This window comes from Mytilus californianus, unplaced genomic scaffold (genome assembly GCF_021869535.1).
Source record: "Mytilus californianus isolate M0D057914Y unplaced genomic scaffold, xbMytCali1.0.p SCAF_18, whole genome shotgun sequence".
Taxonomy (NCBI): domain Eukaryota; kingdom Metazoa; phylum Mollusca; class Bivalvia; order Mytilida; family Mytilidae; genus Mytilus; species Mytilus californianus.
Window position 1 is genome coordinate 390,009 of NW_026262666.1, and position 16,756 is coordinate 406,764.

General features: G+C 31.2%; 1 protein-coding gene across 2 annotated transcripts in view; it reads right to left on the reverse strand.

Annotated features, from left to right (window-relative positions):
• Window positions 1-551: 551 nt before the first annotated feature.
• LOC127726502 (protein inscuteable homolog) overlaps window positions 552-16,756 on the reverse strand; it is a 46,827-nt gene continuing 30,622 nt past the window's right edge. For both annotated transcript variants that reach the window (XM_052233863.1, XM_052233862.1), the window contains exons 9-14: window positions 15,981-16,106; window positions 13,637-13,808; window positions 12,942-13,117; window positions 8,692-8,917; window positions 6,771-6,847; window positions 552-6,150 (exon numbers count right to left, since the gene is read on the reverse strand). In XM_052233863.1, the coding sequence (XP_052089823.1) occupies window positions 6,019-6,150; window positions 6,771-6,847; window positions 8,692-8,917; window positions 12,942-13,117; window positions 13,637-13,808; window positions 15,981-16,106 (909 nt within the window). In that variant the 3' untranslated portion in view covers window positions 552-6,018. The remainder of the gene's footprint in view (window positions 6,151-6,770; window positions 6,848-8,691; window positions 8,918-12,941; window positions 13,118-13,636; window positions 13,809-15,980; window positions 16,107-16,756) is intronic.

Below are 16,756 nucleotides of genomic sequence, written 5' to 3' on the forward strand. Positions count from 1 at the left end.
TATGTCTGAACGTATCTATCTCATCTAACTTGAAGGATACCAGACACTTACTTTAAACAAAGGAGATGATTTCGGCTTTCCGTTTCTATGTAGGAACATTCTCTTCCAAAACTTTTCAGAAACCGTCATGATTTGTTTGACCAGTATGGAATACCTGTGTCATGCTTACCCTTCTTGATTACCTCAGATGACCCCTGGTAGCTCGGCCATAATACTTACCTTAAAACTTGGGAGTACAAAATGTGTGCTAGAAACACTTGAATCCAATATATTGATTGGTTTATTTTCTTAGTCTTAGTACCAAAATGGAGCTCGAACGTTTTATGACAGCAAGTCCAGGTTCCTCGTGGTGTTCCTTTTGATAAGTTTTTTTTATGATGTTTTGTAGTCTGTATTCTTTTCATGGTTTTCTTTTTTGCCATGATGTTGTCTTTCATTATTGGAATAATGATTTGTTATTTTCACCTTGGTATCTTCTGCCTCTCTTTTTTATACTGATAGTAAATTCGTAGTATCAAACTTTCAAAAGAATTCTTAAAAACAGCAAAAAATTTCTTTCACCATATTTATTGTGCAAGTACAAATGAAATTGTTCATAGCAACATAAGGGATAAATCATCAATCACTGACAAGGAAAATAATTCACACTATTGTCCCAAATAATATTTAGCTTTCTTCAAATATTACAAAGAAAGAAAACTGATAAACAATCTGTAACATTTGTCAAATTGTCTAACATACGTTTAGCACCTTTTAACTTTTGTAAAGTCTTTTTCATGTAACTGTATTAATCCTTAATAGGTCAGCCAGTTCATAAAATATCAAATTAGTTAAAATTTTCTATCAAACAGAATAAATAAAAATCATTCTAATAATAAATTTTGTTTTAAATGTAATTTGAGTTGTTTTTTTCCCTTAGTCACAATGTTGGAGGGCAACATGCACAAATTCCTTTAAAAATCAACAAAAGTCAACTTGTTTTACAGACAGCTACCATTAGAAAAAGTTAAAAAATAGAACCAATTCAAAGTTGTTTAATCTAACTGAACATGGTTGGATAGGTAGGGATATCCTAAACCCTCAATAACAAACATCCTTATGTTAAATCCTGTTCGCATACATCAAAATGTTGGATAGCACTGAAAAATTACAAATTTCCGCTATTGCAATTCAGTTATACTCCTTTCAAATCAAATGAATGTGACAGATGGAATGAAAGAAATTCTAATCCATCTTCATCCATATATATCGATATTTACCCAACAGTTAAATTTTAAGCCTTACATTTTAAATTTGAAAATTTAACTGTCTCAAGTGGATAAATATCGTATCACACTCGATGCAGTGGTAGAATCTATATTTAAATGACTCATGACTTCTGTCCAAAAATGAAATAGCACTTCTGACTTATTTTAGTTGCTTGATTTTAGTATGCCACTATTTTTTTTCATTAACTCCTTCAAAAAAATTTTGAAGCACTAAAAATCTTCTTCAGCATTTTTTTCAAAGAAAGGTTTAAATTCATTTAAATATAAAATTCTATTCTTCATAAAAAATCAGAAAAGAACTACAATACACAACATTATTATAAATGTAAAAAATGTAAATATTTTTAAAAAAATTCATTAAAAATCAACAACCAGTTACATTACATTGTGCTAATAAGGGACCCTCTCAAAATGTGACAGGTTCTAGCAAAAGTTGACATCATCTCTTCCAAATCAAAGTGAGAGAAACATGTCTGTGGGTTCAACATACAAAATTCTAAAGATGATTGCATGGTTTTTGATCAAACATATCAACTTAAGACCATCCTTCCAACAAACATAATCATATCCATTTGATAAAAAAATCCTAAATTCAGAGAAGACTGCTTGCATACATTTTGAATTGAACAAGGCACAAAGAATATAAAATTGTCTATAAAAAACATACAAAATATCTATACTCATGTTATATTCAGAAAAATTCTTATCAACTTAAAGGGGCACTAGCTACTAGATATAAACAAATTATAAAATATTATTTTTTTTGTTCAATCATTAATGAAAGTGAAATAGTGAAATAATAATTCGCTTTTAGCAGCTAGTATTGTCTAATTTTGTCAAAATAAGCAAAGAAATATTGATGATGAATTATTCACTTGCAAGTGAATAATTCGACCTCATTGAATTCGTATTCATGTGAACTTCAATTTAACCCCAAAGCTAGAGATGGAAAACGCATCAATTGTGTGCATGTTTGATTATTTAAAGGAAAAGAATGTCAACATTGAAAGTGAAACAAAGGTTAATCATTTAATTGACTGATTCGATCCTCAAAAAAATCATTCTTATACAGGTAAAAATCATGCTTAACATATATTTTTAATCTATAAATAAAATTAAATAGACCTAGAAGAATCCATTCAGTGTTCTCCCCAGGATTTTTTTAAGGCGCAAAATTCAAGGGCGCGTAACTCTTTTTTTAGAGTGAACGTTTGTGATCTGAAGCAATGTCATGAATCATGACATGCAATATGAATAATAATGCTTTGTGTTATGTGTTTAATAATGCAGAGTATTAATGAATAACAAGAATATATATATGAAATAAATTGATTTTAAACACAAAAGTTATTTATATTCAGTCAATTAAAGAAGTCAAAATATAAATATTCATCTCTACTCTCTGCTCCTTCTAGGGATATTGTTTCAAGATAGTGTTATTTTGTTGGACAGTCTGTTCCTCAACTTTGTCTTTATCCTCTTCAGGGTTAAAAATTAAACCCCCACTCACAATAACTTTTGCTTACACCCCCTTTAACATTTCTAAGCCATGAAAACTCAGTCAGCCATTTGTCATTGAAACAAAGAACATGGTGCTTGCTTTTATCAATTGCTAAAACTTGAGCTTGGTTTAAGATTAGGAGAAGTGGAGGTGTATTCCCTTTTTCATTAGAAGTCATTGGTCTGAAAAAAACTTCTACTTCCATCATCTACCTTTTGCTTATAATTCACCCCTTTGTTATTTGCATAGAACATGTTCATTCAGAATTAATAAAATCGAATATGGTTAAGATATTTGGTATACAACTTTTTAAAACAATTTTTTTTTATAAATGAACAGCTGACCAGTTTCCGTAGTTTCACATTACGCTTCCGTGTGTATTATTGTTTAATCATATCTTTGGCAGATAGATATAAACGAAACTTTACAAATTTGTTAAAGTTAAAACCACTGAAATTATTTACCAGTGACATTATACAGAAGCTGCGGCGATTCTGTACCCGTGTTGATTGTCACATATTTCCCGACGCACGGATTCACGATCGATGTTCAATGATCATTTTATTTCTAAAAATATGACAGTTTCAGAAGAATTTACCTTGCAAGCAACATTTTTTCACTTTCTATTAAAGTAAATCACTCCTCGTTATCTTTAATCAAACTTTATTTTAATTTTTTCAACTTCTAATACTTTCATTCATAGTTTTCATCGTAAATATCTTTAGCAATGTGTATTCTAATTTATCACGTGTATTCAACACGTTCATTGCTCGTGTTTAAATAGTTTCTTCTTCTCGACCAATGAAAAAGTTCGTTATATAAATGGTCAAGTGATCACACACACGATGCGTAAATACAATGTATTTGCGATCTATTTCTTCAATTTCTGCACTGAAGTTTTTAAAATTTTTAATTTTCTTCAAAAAATATCTATCTTCTTGATGATCATTTACACTATTACCTGATAACATAGTCGGATAAGGCTGAGATAAGCATGGCTCAGGTAAAACTAATTATCAGTTATTGCGTAACACTGACCGACCCATCAGCGGTGATCAGTAACTTGACAATTTTAACCAACATTTATAATGAAAATGTGAAAATTAAGACGCTGCGGGATCAAGTATTAAGGGACAGCTGCCAATTAAGACGCTGTGGGATCTACAAAAATATTATGAAGGCGCTGCGGCACCGCAGCAACATATCGGCCTGGGGAGAACAGTGCCATTTGCACGAGTTGCGCTATCTATTTACATCCTTATTTATGTTTATATACCTTATATGGGCATCAGTGGTTTTTGGGAGGTCAACTCGACAATTAATTAGATGGAGTCTAGACTAAAATACACACAAAACGAAGATACATATTATCCATCCTATGCCCTGTCAATTGTTTATTTTAAGACTTTTTATAATTTGGATAAATGTTTTACATTGTTATACATTAAATATGAGAATTTGAGTCAAATCGATGAACATGAATTTGACAGCTAGTGCCCCTTTAATGGATAGGATAATAACAGTGAAATTGATTTAGGAAAAAACTAGCACTGTCCAGTCTCAAAAATTGATTGACTGATACAGCTCAAGTAGATATACACCTGCCAACTGTGAGCATCCCACTACTGCCCGCTCAAATTTAACAAATGGAGATACAAAATGTATTTTGGGACAAGTAATCTTTCATCTAGAAATACACCAATATGTTAACTATTTCAAAAACGTTCTTAAGAAATTTGGGAAAATGAAATAACTATTTGCTGAAAGGTGTGCATCATTGTTACAACTTTAAAATTATAAAATAAAATATTGGAATGTTTATATCAGGTTCACAATTTGGTCAAAACTTATAAAAGATAAATACACAACACATTATTACAAACTGAAATATACAAAACTAACAGCAACCAAACACATACAAAACACATACCAAAACAATAAATACTCAACATACAATTGTATGAAAAAAAAAATAGAAAAAAAAATATTCAGCACTTTTCATAAAATTTAGTACATTGAAGAGAACCATCATATAACACTTCAAATCGATAAGATGTTTTTTTTACCTAAAAACTGGATTTTGATGTTGAAGGTATTTACAAAAATCAACTAAAATTAGTACCCTTTGAACATTTAGATTTTCACAAAGACAATATTTATGCAGCTGCTGGTTTTGAAAAAAAAATATGAAAACTTGCAGGAAAATGTGTACATTGTGTTCAGGTTTTTTATCTGTATACAACACAAAACAAAACATATATAAATTTTGACAATTATCACAAAATGCTGACAAAAACAAAAACATTTAATGCTGTATTTAGATAATATATATATATATATATATATATATATATATATATATAACAATATATAACAAATCATTAAATATTAGAAAATGCAAAATAAATATTTAACCTCTCATAACAGCTCAGTCTATCTTTTAGCATTTGTTAAAACATTTTTTATATCCAATGTTGCAATAAATAGATTTTGATGATAGCATTTGTTAAAACATTTTTTAACAAAAAAATGACAATTACATATAAAAAAATAAAAAGATAAGAAATAACAGTATTTGATATGTCATGGGAGATAACTCTACTTTTATTTGCAATAAAGAATATGAGGAACAAATAAGCTGTGTCCTCAATCAAAATGTAAACATACAAATTCATTTGCAGATAAAAAATTCTTCATTAAAATAATATCCTAAATATAAGTGTAAAATCAAAACTAAAAATCACAACCTTGCTTTCAGACAATTATAACAAATCCTTAGAATTTCAATATAAAAATTGTCAGAAATTTAATTATTCATTCCATTATTTATGACCTTGACATTCTTTTCATATATATCCACTTTTGAAATCTCTGCCGTACACATACCTGCCAACTTTTCAAAATCTCCATGGGGATTTTTAGCACAAAAGGAACTTGTGCTCCTCTTTTATCGTAAGTGTTTTTAATCTACTGCTATATAATGTTTCAAAGAGTATGTATGTGCTAAAATACCCTTTTAACCCATCTGAATGCCTGTTTTGAGGTGTTCAGTTTATAAAATAAAGAAGTTCAAATTCAGGTCAACACCTCGGGGATATCCCCCATAAATTGGGACCGTTGGCAGGTCTGGCCGTACAGAGGATATAATGATGTTCACTGATTATCTGTATACAACTCAATTGTTGTATAAAAACAATAACTAGCCTGAGAAGCAAATATTTTTTCGTTTAGCCTAATATTCAGGTTTAATCATACAAAATTTTCATCCGTGTTTGTACAAATAAGAAATGAATCCATTAGTCTTGGTTGAATCAGCTGATGATAGTCAACAGGGCTTATGTTGGTAGATTTATACTGGGAGTTTATCTTCCTTAGTGCTGCCTGTAAGAGAAGACAAGATTTAGCCAAGAAATGATACAAACAGGCAACATTACAAGGTCAGATGATGCTGCCATTGCACTATTTAATTGTCACATGTGGAACAGGATCTGCTTATACTTGCCACGCACCTGAGATAGTTTTTAGCGAGGTTAATGTTTCTCATTCTTTAGTTTTCTATGTTGTTTTTAGCATACTTTAATTTGTCTTTTGGTCATTTATAGTTTTTTGCCATGACATTGTCAGTTTGTTTTCGACTTATGATAAGTTTGAATGTCCCTTTTGGTATCTTTCGTCTCTGTTAAAATCTGTCTTATGAAGATCTTTAAGACAACTAGACTTGGTTACCTCATTGTTAAAAGGTTAATTTTGTTTCATCATCTTAGAATGGTTTACAAATCGTCATGTGAGTCTTATAGTGTTATATATAAGTTCTTTTTTTATAGAAAACGGAGATAGCTATATATTTGAGATCCAGGTACAATAGTCTTTAAAATCGTATAAAATCAATGGCAGGACTTACCACAATTTTGAAATTTTTGATTCACCCAATTAATTTCCCACCATGAAATCTTAATGTTGGGTTTTTAAATGATTTTTGTAGTTGTTAAAAAATGACTTACTAAACAAGCCACCAGGACAGCTTCACTATTATTCCTCTCCTTAGCATATCTACACAGCTGTACAAGTCTAGGTATACCTTCAAAATAATTAAACACTAAATCATGTTATTGTGCTATACAGTACACACAAGGAAATTCAGTCTGGAAATCACTTTTACTGGTGTGGAGACTGTGGACTAATTCACTGTGAATCAGGGTGATTGTATATGATTTGAGATGACTGTCAAGGTAAATTTGTTCCACCTAACTGAAGTTCCACTGGACATTTTGTTATAAACAATGTCATAATATCTGTTCCTGTTGGAACAAATATTCTATACATTTTTATTCCGTTACGAACATATAATATATATATATATATATATATATATATATAATAACCAAGAATATTTTCTCCATTTGGAACTTATATAATGTAGGAACTTCCATTTCATGACATGACTACACTCTGATTATTGACCTTTGTACATGACATGACTACGCTCTGATTATTGACAGATATGCAATATGCAGAGAGGACTTTTGATAAAAATCGACACGAATCTTACATATAACAGCGCTTACGATGCAATTTTCCATATAATTAATATTTCCAAGGGCATAACTCTTTTAAAGATAGTTTCTTGACACAGATTTTCAAACTTGTCTGAGACATTGCTGATAATAAGTTTAATAAAAATCTTGCAAGAATTGTACAAGCGAGAGTACATACAAGAATTGACAGATGGACAGACCAACAGATGCATAGACGGATGGACAGCCGGTATTTCTATGTCCCCCTCAAAGTTTCGCATGGAGTACAATAACCATCAGTCAATAGCATTCACTGTTAAAAGTCACCAGCTAGAGTTATTTTTGGAGGAATTTATACTTTGTGTGTACTGTACATCATAAAACATATTTTGTTGCTATGTATCATAATAGCATGAAATCAAGTGTAAAAAAACAGCAGGTACAATTAAACCTGTTTAAACCAATCTGGACTTCAGGTTGGTTTTTTTCAAACTAGACAGGTGCTTGATTTTAGCTTGTTACATTATCATGATTATTGAAGAATGTTCATTGTTTGTTTTATTATATACGTTTAGTTTTTAACACAGATTTCAGTCTAAACAGGTTTTATCTTGCCTGTCTCGTCTGGTTCATATTCAGTTTTTGTTAGTTCTTAATGTTTTTCGAATTTTGGACACTTTTGTTTTTAACAACAGATCTTTCAATATTTCTGTAAAATTAATTAACAACTTTTACAGTTCACAAAAAGTGATTCATTTAAAAGTATTTACATTGTATCATAGGTCAAATTTATTTGTTCAGTGTATGTTCAATGGTGTTAATATGTCCTTTGATTGAGTTAAGCTATTTCAGTTGATATTTTATAGTGTGTCTTTCTATGTTGTGATGTTACACTATTGTTTCAGAAAAAGGGTGAAGGTTTGGTACCATTAAAACGTTTAAACCCGCTGCATTTGTTTGCACCTGTCCTAAGTCAGGAATCTGATATTCAGTAGTTGTCATTTGTTGATGTGGTTCATAAGTGTTTCTCGTTTCTCGTTTTTTATATAGATTAGACCGTTGATTTTCCTGTTTGAATGGTTTTACACTAGTAATTTTGGGGGCCCTTTATAGCTTACTGTTCGGTGTGAGCCAAGGCTCCGTGTTGAAGACCGTACTGTGACCTATAATGGTTTACTTTTATAAATTTTGACTTGGATGGAGAGTTGTCTCATTGGCACTCATACCACATCTTCTTATATCTATTAACCACAACCTTAAGGAGTCAACAATAATTTCATAAACAATGAAAAAAGATACCAGCAAAAAAAAGAAACTTCCATTTTAAATCAAGATTTTTTTCTAATGTCTGTCAAAGATGTATTTCTTTCACCATTTTAAAACAAATATAACTCTTAAATTTACAAACCTTCTGATGTACAAATAATTTTCCCTATTTCTTCTTCCCTACACATCCTTGTCAGAGCAATAGCAGCTTTTTGTTGTACCCGTTCACAAGCTGATATTTCTGAAGCTGATTTGTAATCAGCAGGACAAATACTTAATAGTTCTAAACACAAACTAATTCCATTATTGTTTATTATACAAGGTCTACACATGTCTACTGCTACCATGTTAGCTAATACTGTCACAACCTGCCAAAAAAATGCAATGAGAGAATATTATAACTGGAGCATCTAATATGCATAGGAGGGAGAAGGGAAGAAAGGGGGTGGGGTGTGTGGGTACCTGCAAACTTTTGTTTTTCATTCAATGTTTTGTACATAAATTTAGACAAAAGTTTCTTGTTTGCCATTTGTCATGTTATGGCCTTTTATAGCTTGCTATGAGGTATTGGTTTTGCCCACTGTTGAAGGTCATAATGTGACCTACACTTGCTAACTTCTGCGTCATTTGGTCTCTGATGGAAAGTTGTCCCATTGGCAATCATATCACAGCTTCTTATTTTTTATATATATATGACCTATTTTAAATGGTTGAATTATCTTCCATTATCTTTGAATCTCCTGGATAAATCTTTGAAATTACTAGTCAAACCAACTGAATAAATACAATATTTTTAAGGTTCCAACTGAATATAAAAATACTGATTTTACTAAGCAGTCTATCTGCTTCCTGTCTTATACAGATTCCATTTTTTTCATGGATTATCATATTCATTTGACAATTGGTATTTATATTGGCATGTTATCAGCAGATTCAGAGTATGGCGTACGTCCATTAATAATAACTCTTGACCCTAAGCATGTTAACTAATTGCACTTGAACAGTAGTGATGTAATGCATTGGCTGTTTGAGAATACAGATTATATAAACAAATCGGTTGTAGAGGCAAAAATGCATCACATAATAGTTCCTTAGAAAAATGTGATACAAAAATTGCATGAGCTAGACAGACATAGAAAATTAGTATATCCTCTCCTTCAAAGCAGGGGTATAATGATTAATTCTGCCTGATCTCTAAGTTAAGAAAAAGTAAGACTTAGGTGTATTAAGACCTTAAACTGTCAATCAATTTCTTTGTTTGTGGATTAAGTAAAAAATTGCATTTTCATGCATTCTTGATTCAACAATTTTGACAAGAATTCTGCATACTAGCCTACAAGATTTTTTTGCAGTATTTATACTTCCTGGTTCACATATACCCACAAGATTTAAGAAAATTAGTACTTGAAGAATAATTATGAATCCAAAGAATCTAAAAAACTGATTCTAAAAACTAACATAACAAGAGTGCAAACGCTGAAATGTCTTGCCTTCTTTACTAATCATTGATATTATGTTTATAGTCCTAAATATAAAGCTTTATTACAACTGTCACAAAAAACTTAACATTAACCAAGTAAACTAAACATTGACCAATGAACCATGAAAATGAGGTCAAGGTCAGATGAAACATGCTAGGCAGGCATGTACAGCTAACAATTCTTCCATACAACAAATATGGTTGACCTATTGCTTATAGTTTAAGGAAAACAGACCAAAACACAAAAACTTAACACTGAGCAATGAACCTTGAAAATGAGGTCAAGGTCAAATAAAACCTGTGTGACTGACATATAGATCATAAAATATTTCCATACACCAAATGTAGTTGAACTATTGCATATAGTATTAGAAAAAAAGATCAAATCTCAAAAACTTAACTTTGACCACTGAACCATGAAAATGAGGTCAAGGTCAGATGACACCTGCCAGCTAGACATGTACACCTTACAATCATTCCATACACCAAATATAGTAGACCTATTGCATGCAGAATTAGAAAAAAAGACCAAAACTCAAAAACTTAACTTTGACCACTGAACCATGAAAATGAGGTCAAGGTCAGATGACACCTGCCAGCTAGACATGTACACCTTACAATCATTCCATACACCACATATTGTAGACCTATTGCATACAGTATAAGAAAAACAGACCAAAACACAAAAATTAAACTATAACCACTGAACCATGAAAATGAGGTCAAGGTCAGATGACACCTGCCAGCTAGACATGTACACCTTACAATCATTCCATACACCAAATATTGTAGACCTATTGCATACAGTATAAGAAAAACAGACCAAAACACAAAAACTCAACTATAACCACTGAACCATGAAAATGAGGTCAAGGTCAGATGACACCTGCCAGCTAGACATGTACACCTTACAATCCTTCCATACATCAAATATAGTTGACCTATTGCATACAGTATAAGCAAAACAGACCAAAACACAAAAACTTAACTATAACCACTGAACCATGAAAATGAGGTCAAGGTCAGATGACACCTGCCAGTTGGACATGTACACCTTACAGTCCTTCCATACACCGAATATACTAGACCTATTGCTTATAGTATCTGAGATATGGACTTGACCACCAAAACTTAACCTTGTTCACTGATCCATGAAATGAAGTCGAGGTCAAGTGAAAACTGTCTGACGGGCATGAGGACCTTGCAAGGTACGCACATACCAAATATAGTTATCCTATTACTTATAATAAGAGAGAATTTAACATTACAAAAAATCTTAACTTTTTTTTCAAGTAGTCACTGAACCATGAAAATGAGGTCAAGGACATTGGACATGTGACTGACGGAAACTTCGTAACATGAGGCATCCATATACAAAGTATGAAGCATCCAGGTCTTCCACCCTCTAAAATATAAAGCTTTTAAGAAGTGAGCTAACGCCGCCGCCGCCGGATCACTATCCCTATGTCGAGCTTTCTGCGACAAAAGTCGCAGGCTCGACAAAAACATACCAGTGTTCCCGCCTGCCCTAAATAGAAGGGTGGCCCGCCCTTGGTGCCCTTAACCCCGCCCTTCTGCCCTCCAAAGTAAAAGAATGCACCCCTCTGCCTTTTCAAAAAAATTAAATTTCAAAATTTCATGGCTACCGGCATTTCCGGTAAAATTGTTACCTGATTGTGTAACACTAATTAACTGACAATGGGATTAAGTTAAATACCTAGTGCTTTGGCAGTTTTATCACCTTTGTTAATGATTGTTTACTGCTAATTAGTGGATTTAAGATAATTGAACAAATACTAGATATTTAATACAGAATGAAATGTCCACATGTTATCCATTTGTAATGTTTATGTACAGCATGTACACCTGAAAAAAATTATTTCAGTAGACATAACATAAAAAATAAAATCTTTTGACAATTTTAAAGGCATACATAGTTTTGACTTAATTGGTAAAAAATGTTTTGTTTCAAAACCATGAGTATGAGATTTGAAGAGGAATCAAAGAAATTTGTACTTTGAACATAACAAGATTCACTTCCTGTTTTTAATACTTCTTGTATTTTATAATCCTCCTGACATAGGAGCACTCAACAAATTTATTTTTAACAATGATGGAGAAAAAAGTAACTGTTTATACCTTCTGCAATATATTATTGCATCAATATAAAATATGATCATCTCCTGTCTCACCTGTTATAATTATAAAACTCCTTACTGAGGAGCACTTTGGTGTGCACTTAAAAATACTTTTTTGTAACAATTCAAGTGATAATAAATAACTCTCAATAACATATATACTATATGTTTGAACAAGTAATTTAAATGTAGATAATTTAATTAAAATCAACATTCAATTTTGCATGTATAACTCCATCTTTCAAAACTACTTGTTTATTTTGGTATAAGTTATAAAACATTGAAATTTCTGATGATTATTTTCCATACCAAATGTACAAGTATGTTAGATTAACATCAAAATGATATGCTTTGCTTCATGGTATGATAATTTGATGAAAAAAAATTCTTACTGGAACCAACATCAAGAACACATTAATTTCTGAATATGGTTTAAATACAACTAATGTTCTCCAGCTGAGCCTAGCAATATTCAAGGTAATTTATACACTGTCCAACATTGCCCTTAAAATCTGGGTTATAACGCTAAAGTGCCCTTTCAGACAACTAGCACCCTTCTGCCCTGTGATTCAAGCTGGAACACTGCATACAATGCAATGCCTACAAAAAATTAACACTTTCAAATGACTGACTAAATAATTTGCAAAGGATGAATTAGAATAAAATCTACCATAAAATTCATTTTAAATCCCAATATTTACTTGTGTACTGATTCAATATGTATATGACAACCAATATTATGTTGCTAAATACAGCCAAATATGAACACTTTACCTGATCTTTTGCAAAGACAGAATTGGCTATAGGAGTACTGCATGCCTTGATTAGAATCCTTGGAGCTTCATATTGGGCTAAAATTTCACAGCCAAGACTGTCCATAAAGGTTATGTTGGCTATAGCTGCAGACGACAACAGGAATATTTCATATGATTCTGTCGTACTGGCTAAACCTACAATCAGAGTGGACTATGAAAATATATACATCAAAATCAATTGTTTAAATCATTCATTAGCAAATATTTGAATAAGAGAGGTAAATGGAAATAATATGTGATAAATTTAATGCATTCAAACCGCTTTTCTGAATTAACTTTCATCAGGAACACTCAAAGCCAAACATTTTAAAGCCAAAGATGTATTAAAATCTGAATACCTGATGAACTTTAGGGACCTAAAGGCTAAAAAGATTAACTTTAAAAAAAATAAAGTGTGCTTTCAATATTTCGAAGTATTTGAGTAGATCAGTATTATATAAGCAGACAAAACTTTTCCAAGTAAACTACAGGATAGATTATAAAAAATAATTTATTATTTTAAATGAATTCTTTACACCCAAATATTTCTCAATTCAAACCTGATATTGCCCAAATTAAATCCTGCATAGACCCAATCCAGCATATGTTGGAAAACTCTGAAAATAGGGGGAAACTGTGTATGACCCATGTGGAAGCACTGTGTATGACCATTACCTAATAAAGACCTGAGTAAATCCTCCATATTGTCTACTAAGTCTGACATCTGTTGGTAATTCTCCAAACAAGGGGAGGTAATCTGTGCTATGACACCTGCTACTTCACCTCGTACCTTCTCTCCGACTGTTGTATCACATAAAATCTCAATCAAAGTTTCTACTCCTCCTTCCTGAAATAAAATTAGAAACTAGTTATGTGAAACTCAAAGGTAGGAAAAACAAGAATTTGGAAATATGTTATTTGGCATGTATACTTTAAAAGCCAAATGTGTTTTTTCGCTATCTGGCAAAAGTTTGGAAAGCAAACTCCATAAAAAACCTCTTATATGAATCAAAGGTAGCTAAATATATAATTTTACAATCGTTCTTTAGAAACATGCATTGAAATATTTCATGGGTCGGATGGACACAATGATGGACGATGGTAAAGCAGCATACCTTCCTCCCTTGGAGCAGGGGTATAATAATTACCCACAAACCAATGAATTATCCTCTATCAATAAATATTGTCATCCTTGAATCAAATATTTTCACAATAGTTAAACATTTTGAAATTAATATTTTTTTTTTTTCCGAGGGTCTACAAACAACTTGTCTGTTTATACTGTATTTTAATGATTCCAGTCGTTTAATACGGCTAATTGTAACAAAATACTGAGATTGTACTGTAGATTTATAATTCCAGTGGTTTAATACGGCTAATTGTAGCAAAATACTGAGATTGTACTGTAGATTTATAATTCCAGTGGTTTAATACGGCTAATTGTAACAAAATACTGAGATTGTACTGTAGATTTATAATTCCAGTGGTTTAATACGGCTAATTGTAGCAAAATACAGAGATTGTGGTTTAATACGGCTAATTGTAGCACAATACTGAGATTGTACTGTAGATTTATAATTCCAGTGGTTTAATACGGCTAATTGTAGCACAATACTGAGATTGTACTGTAGATTTATAATTCCAGTGGTTTAATACGGCTAATTGTAGCAAAATACTGAGATTGTACTGTAGATTTATAATTCCAGTGGTTTAATACGGCTAATTGTAGCAAAATACTGAGATTGTACTGTAGATTTATAATTCCAGTGGTTTAATACGGCTAATTGTAGCAAAATACTGAGATTGTACTGTAGATTTATAATTCCAGTGGTTTAATACGGCTAATTGTAGCAAAATACAGAGATTGTACTGTAGATTTATAATTCCAGTGGTTTAATACAGCTTATTGTAAAAAAATACTGAGATTGTACTGTAGATTTATAATTCCAGTGGTTTAATACGGCTAATTGTAGCAAAATACTGAGATTGTACTGTAGATTTATAATTCCAGTGGTTTAATACGGCTAATTGTAGCACAATACTGAGGTTGTACAGTAGATTTATAATTCCAGTGGTTTAATACGACTAATTGTAGCAAAATACTGAGGTTGTACTGTAGATTTATAATTCCAGTGGTTTAATACGGCTAATTGTAGCAAAATACTGAGATTGTACTGTAGATTTATAATTCCAGTGGTTTAATACGGCTAATTGTAGCAAAATACTGAGATTGTACTGTAGATTTATAATTCCAGTGGTTTAATACGGCTAATTGTAGCAAAATACTGAGATTGTACTGTAGATTTATAATTCCAGTGGTTTAATACGGCTAATTGTAGCAAAATACTGAGATTGTACTGTAGATTTATAATTCCAGTGGTTTAATACGGCTAATTGTAGCAAAATACTGAGATTGTACTGTAGATTTATAATTCCAGTGGTTTAATACGGCTAATTGTAGCAAAATACAGAGATTGTACTGTAGATTTATAATTCCAGTGGTTTAATACGGCTAATTGTAGCAAAATACAGAGATTGTACTGTAGATTTATAATTCCAGTGGTTTAATACGGCTAATTGTAACAAAATACAGAGATTGTACTGTAGATTTATAATTCCAGTAGTTTAATACGGCTAATTGTAACAAAATACTGAGATTGTACTGTAGATTTATAATTCCAGTGGTTTAATACGGCTAATTGTAGCAAAATACTGAGATTGTACTGTAGATTTATAATTCCAGTGGTTTAATACGGCTAATTGTAGCAAAATACTGAGATTGTACTGTAGATTTATAATTCCAGTAGTTTAATACGGCTTATTGTAACAAAATACTGAGATTGTACTGTAGATTTATAATTCCAGTAGTTTAATACTGCAAACTGTAGCAAATACTGACCAATAGTTATTTTGGGAAATCAACACAAAAAATGTAATTTCTCCCTATATGCATTCAGAATTTGATTAATTATCAGTTATATGGTCACAGATTATTACTTTAGAAATACCAATATCTTACCTTTTCAATTTCAAATAAACTTTCAGCAACACATGAGATGGTGGCTAATGCTCTCAAAGCTTGACAATGGGCAAACTCTAATGACTCTGTCCGACAGATTTCTAATAGGGCTCGTACTCCACCTTCCTACAAATTGTGATGAAAAATCATTTTACAATTTAATTGGGGAAATAAGTTATTTTTTATCTTGTATTTATAAACACAATTCTCCTTTTATTAATGTTTATAGTTTTTTAGAAAAATAAAAAAACTAAATTAACTTCACTTGATTTAATATACAAAAAAGCTTCTGATTCTGAAGTAACAAACATATTGGTCCTTTAAAATGGTTTGATTTTATCCTTTTTTTTAAGAATAATTTATTGGTCAAGGGGAGATAATCAAAATCTGAAAAATTAGTCTATAGAATGCTTTCATGAACAAAATAAGAGTCAAATCTTAATAGTCCATGCACCTTCCAAACATGTAAATTGCACTGACATATAACTTTTATGTACCTAAAATCTATGAGAATAAAGATTCTGTATTTAACCTAAGAAATGTTTGTTACAATTACAATCAAATACCAAATTAATTTAGCATGTGAAGTATTGCTAATTTGTTGATATAGATGACCTTACCTTGTATTCATAGCATTTTTTCTTTCAACTCCTCTTTTTTTAATGAAACATGATGAAATCAAAGCAGAGCTGACCCCATTTTACAAGAAAATCAGTCATGAATGGTTTTTTTGTAACTAATCAATAAAAATTTTGATATTTTGTCTATTTTTGAAA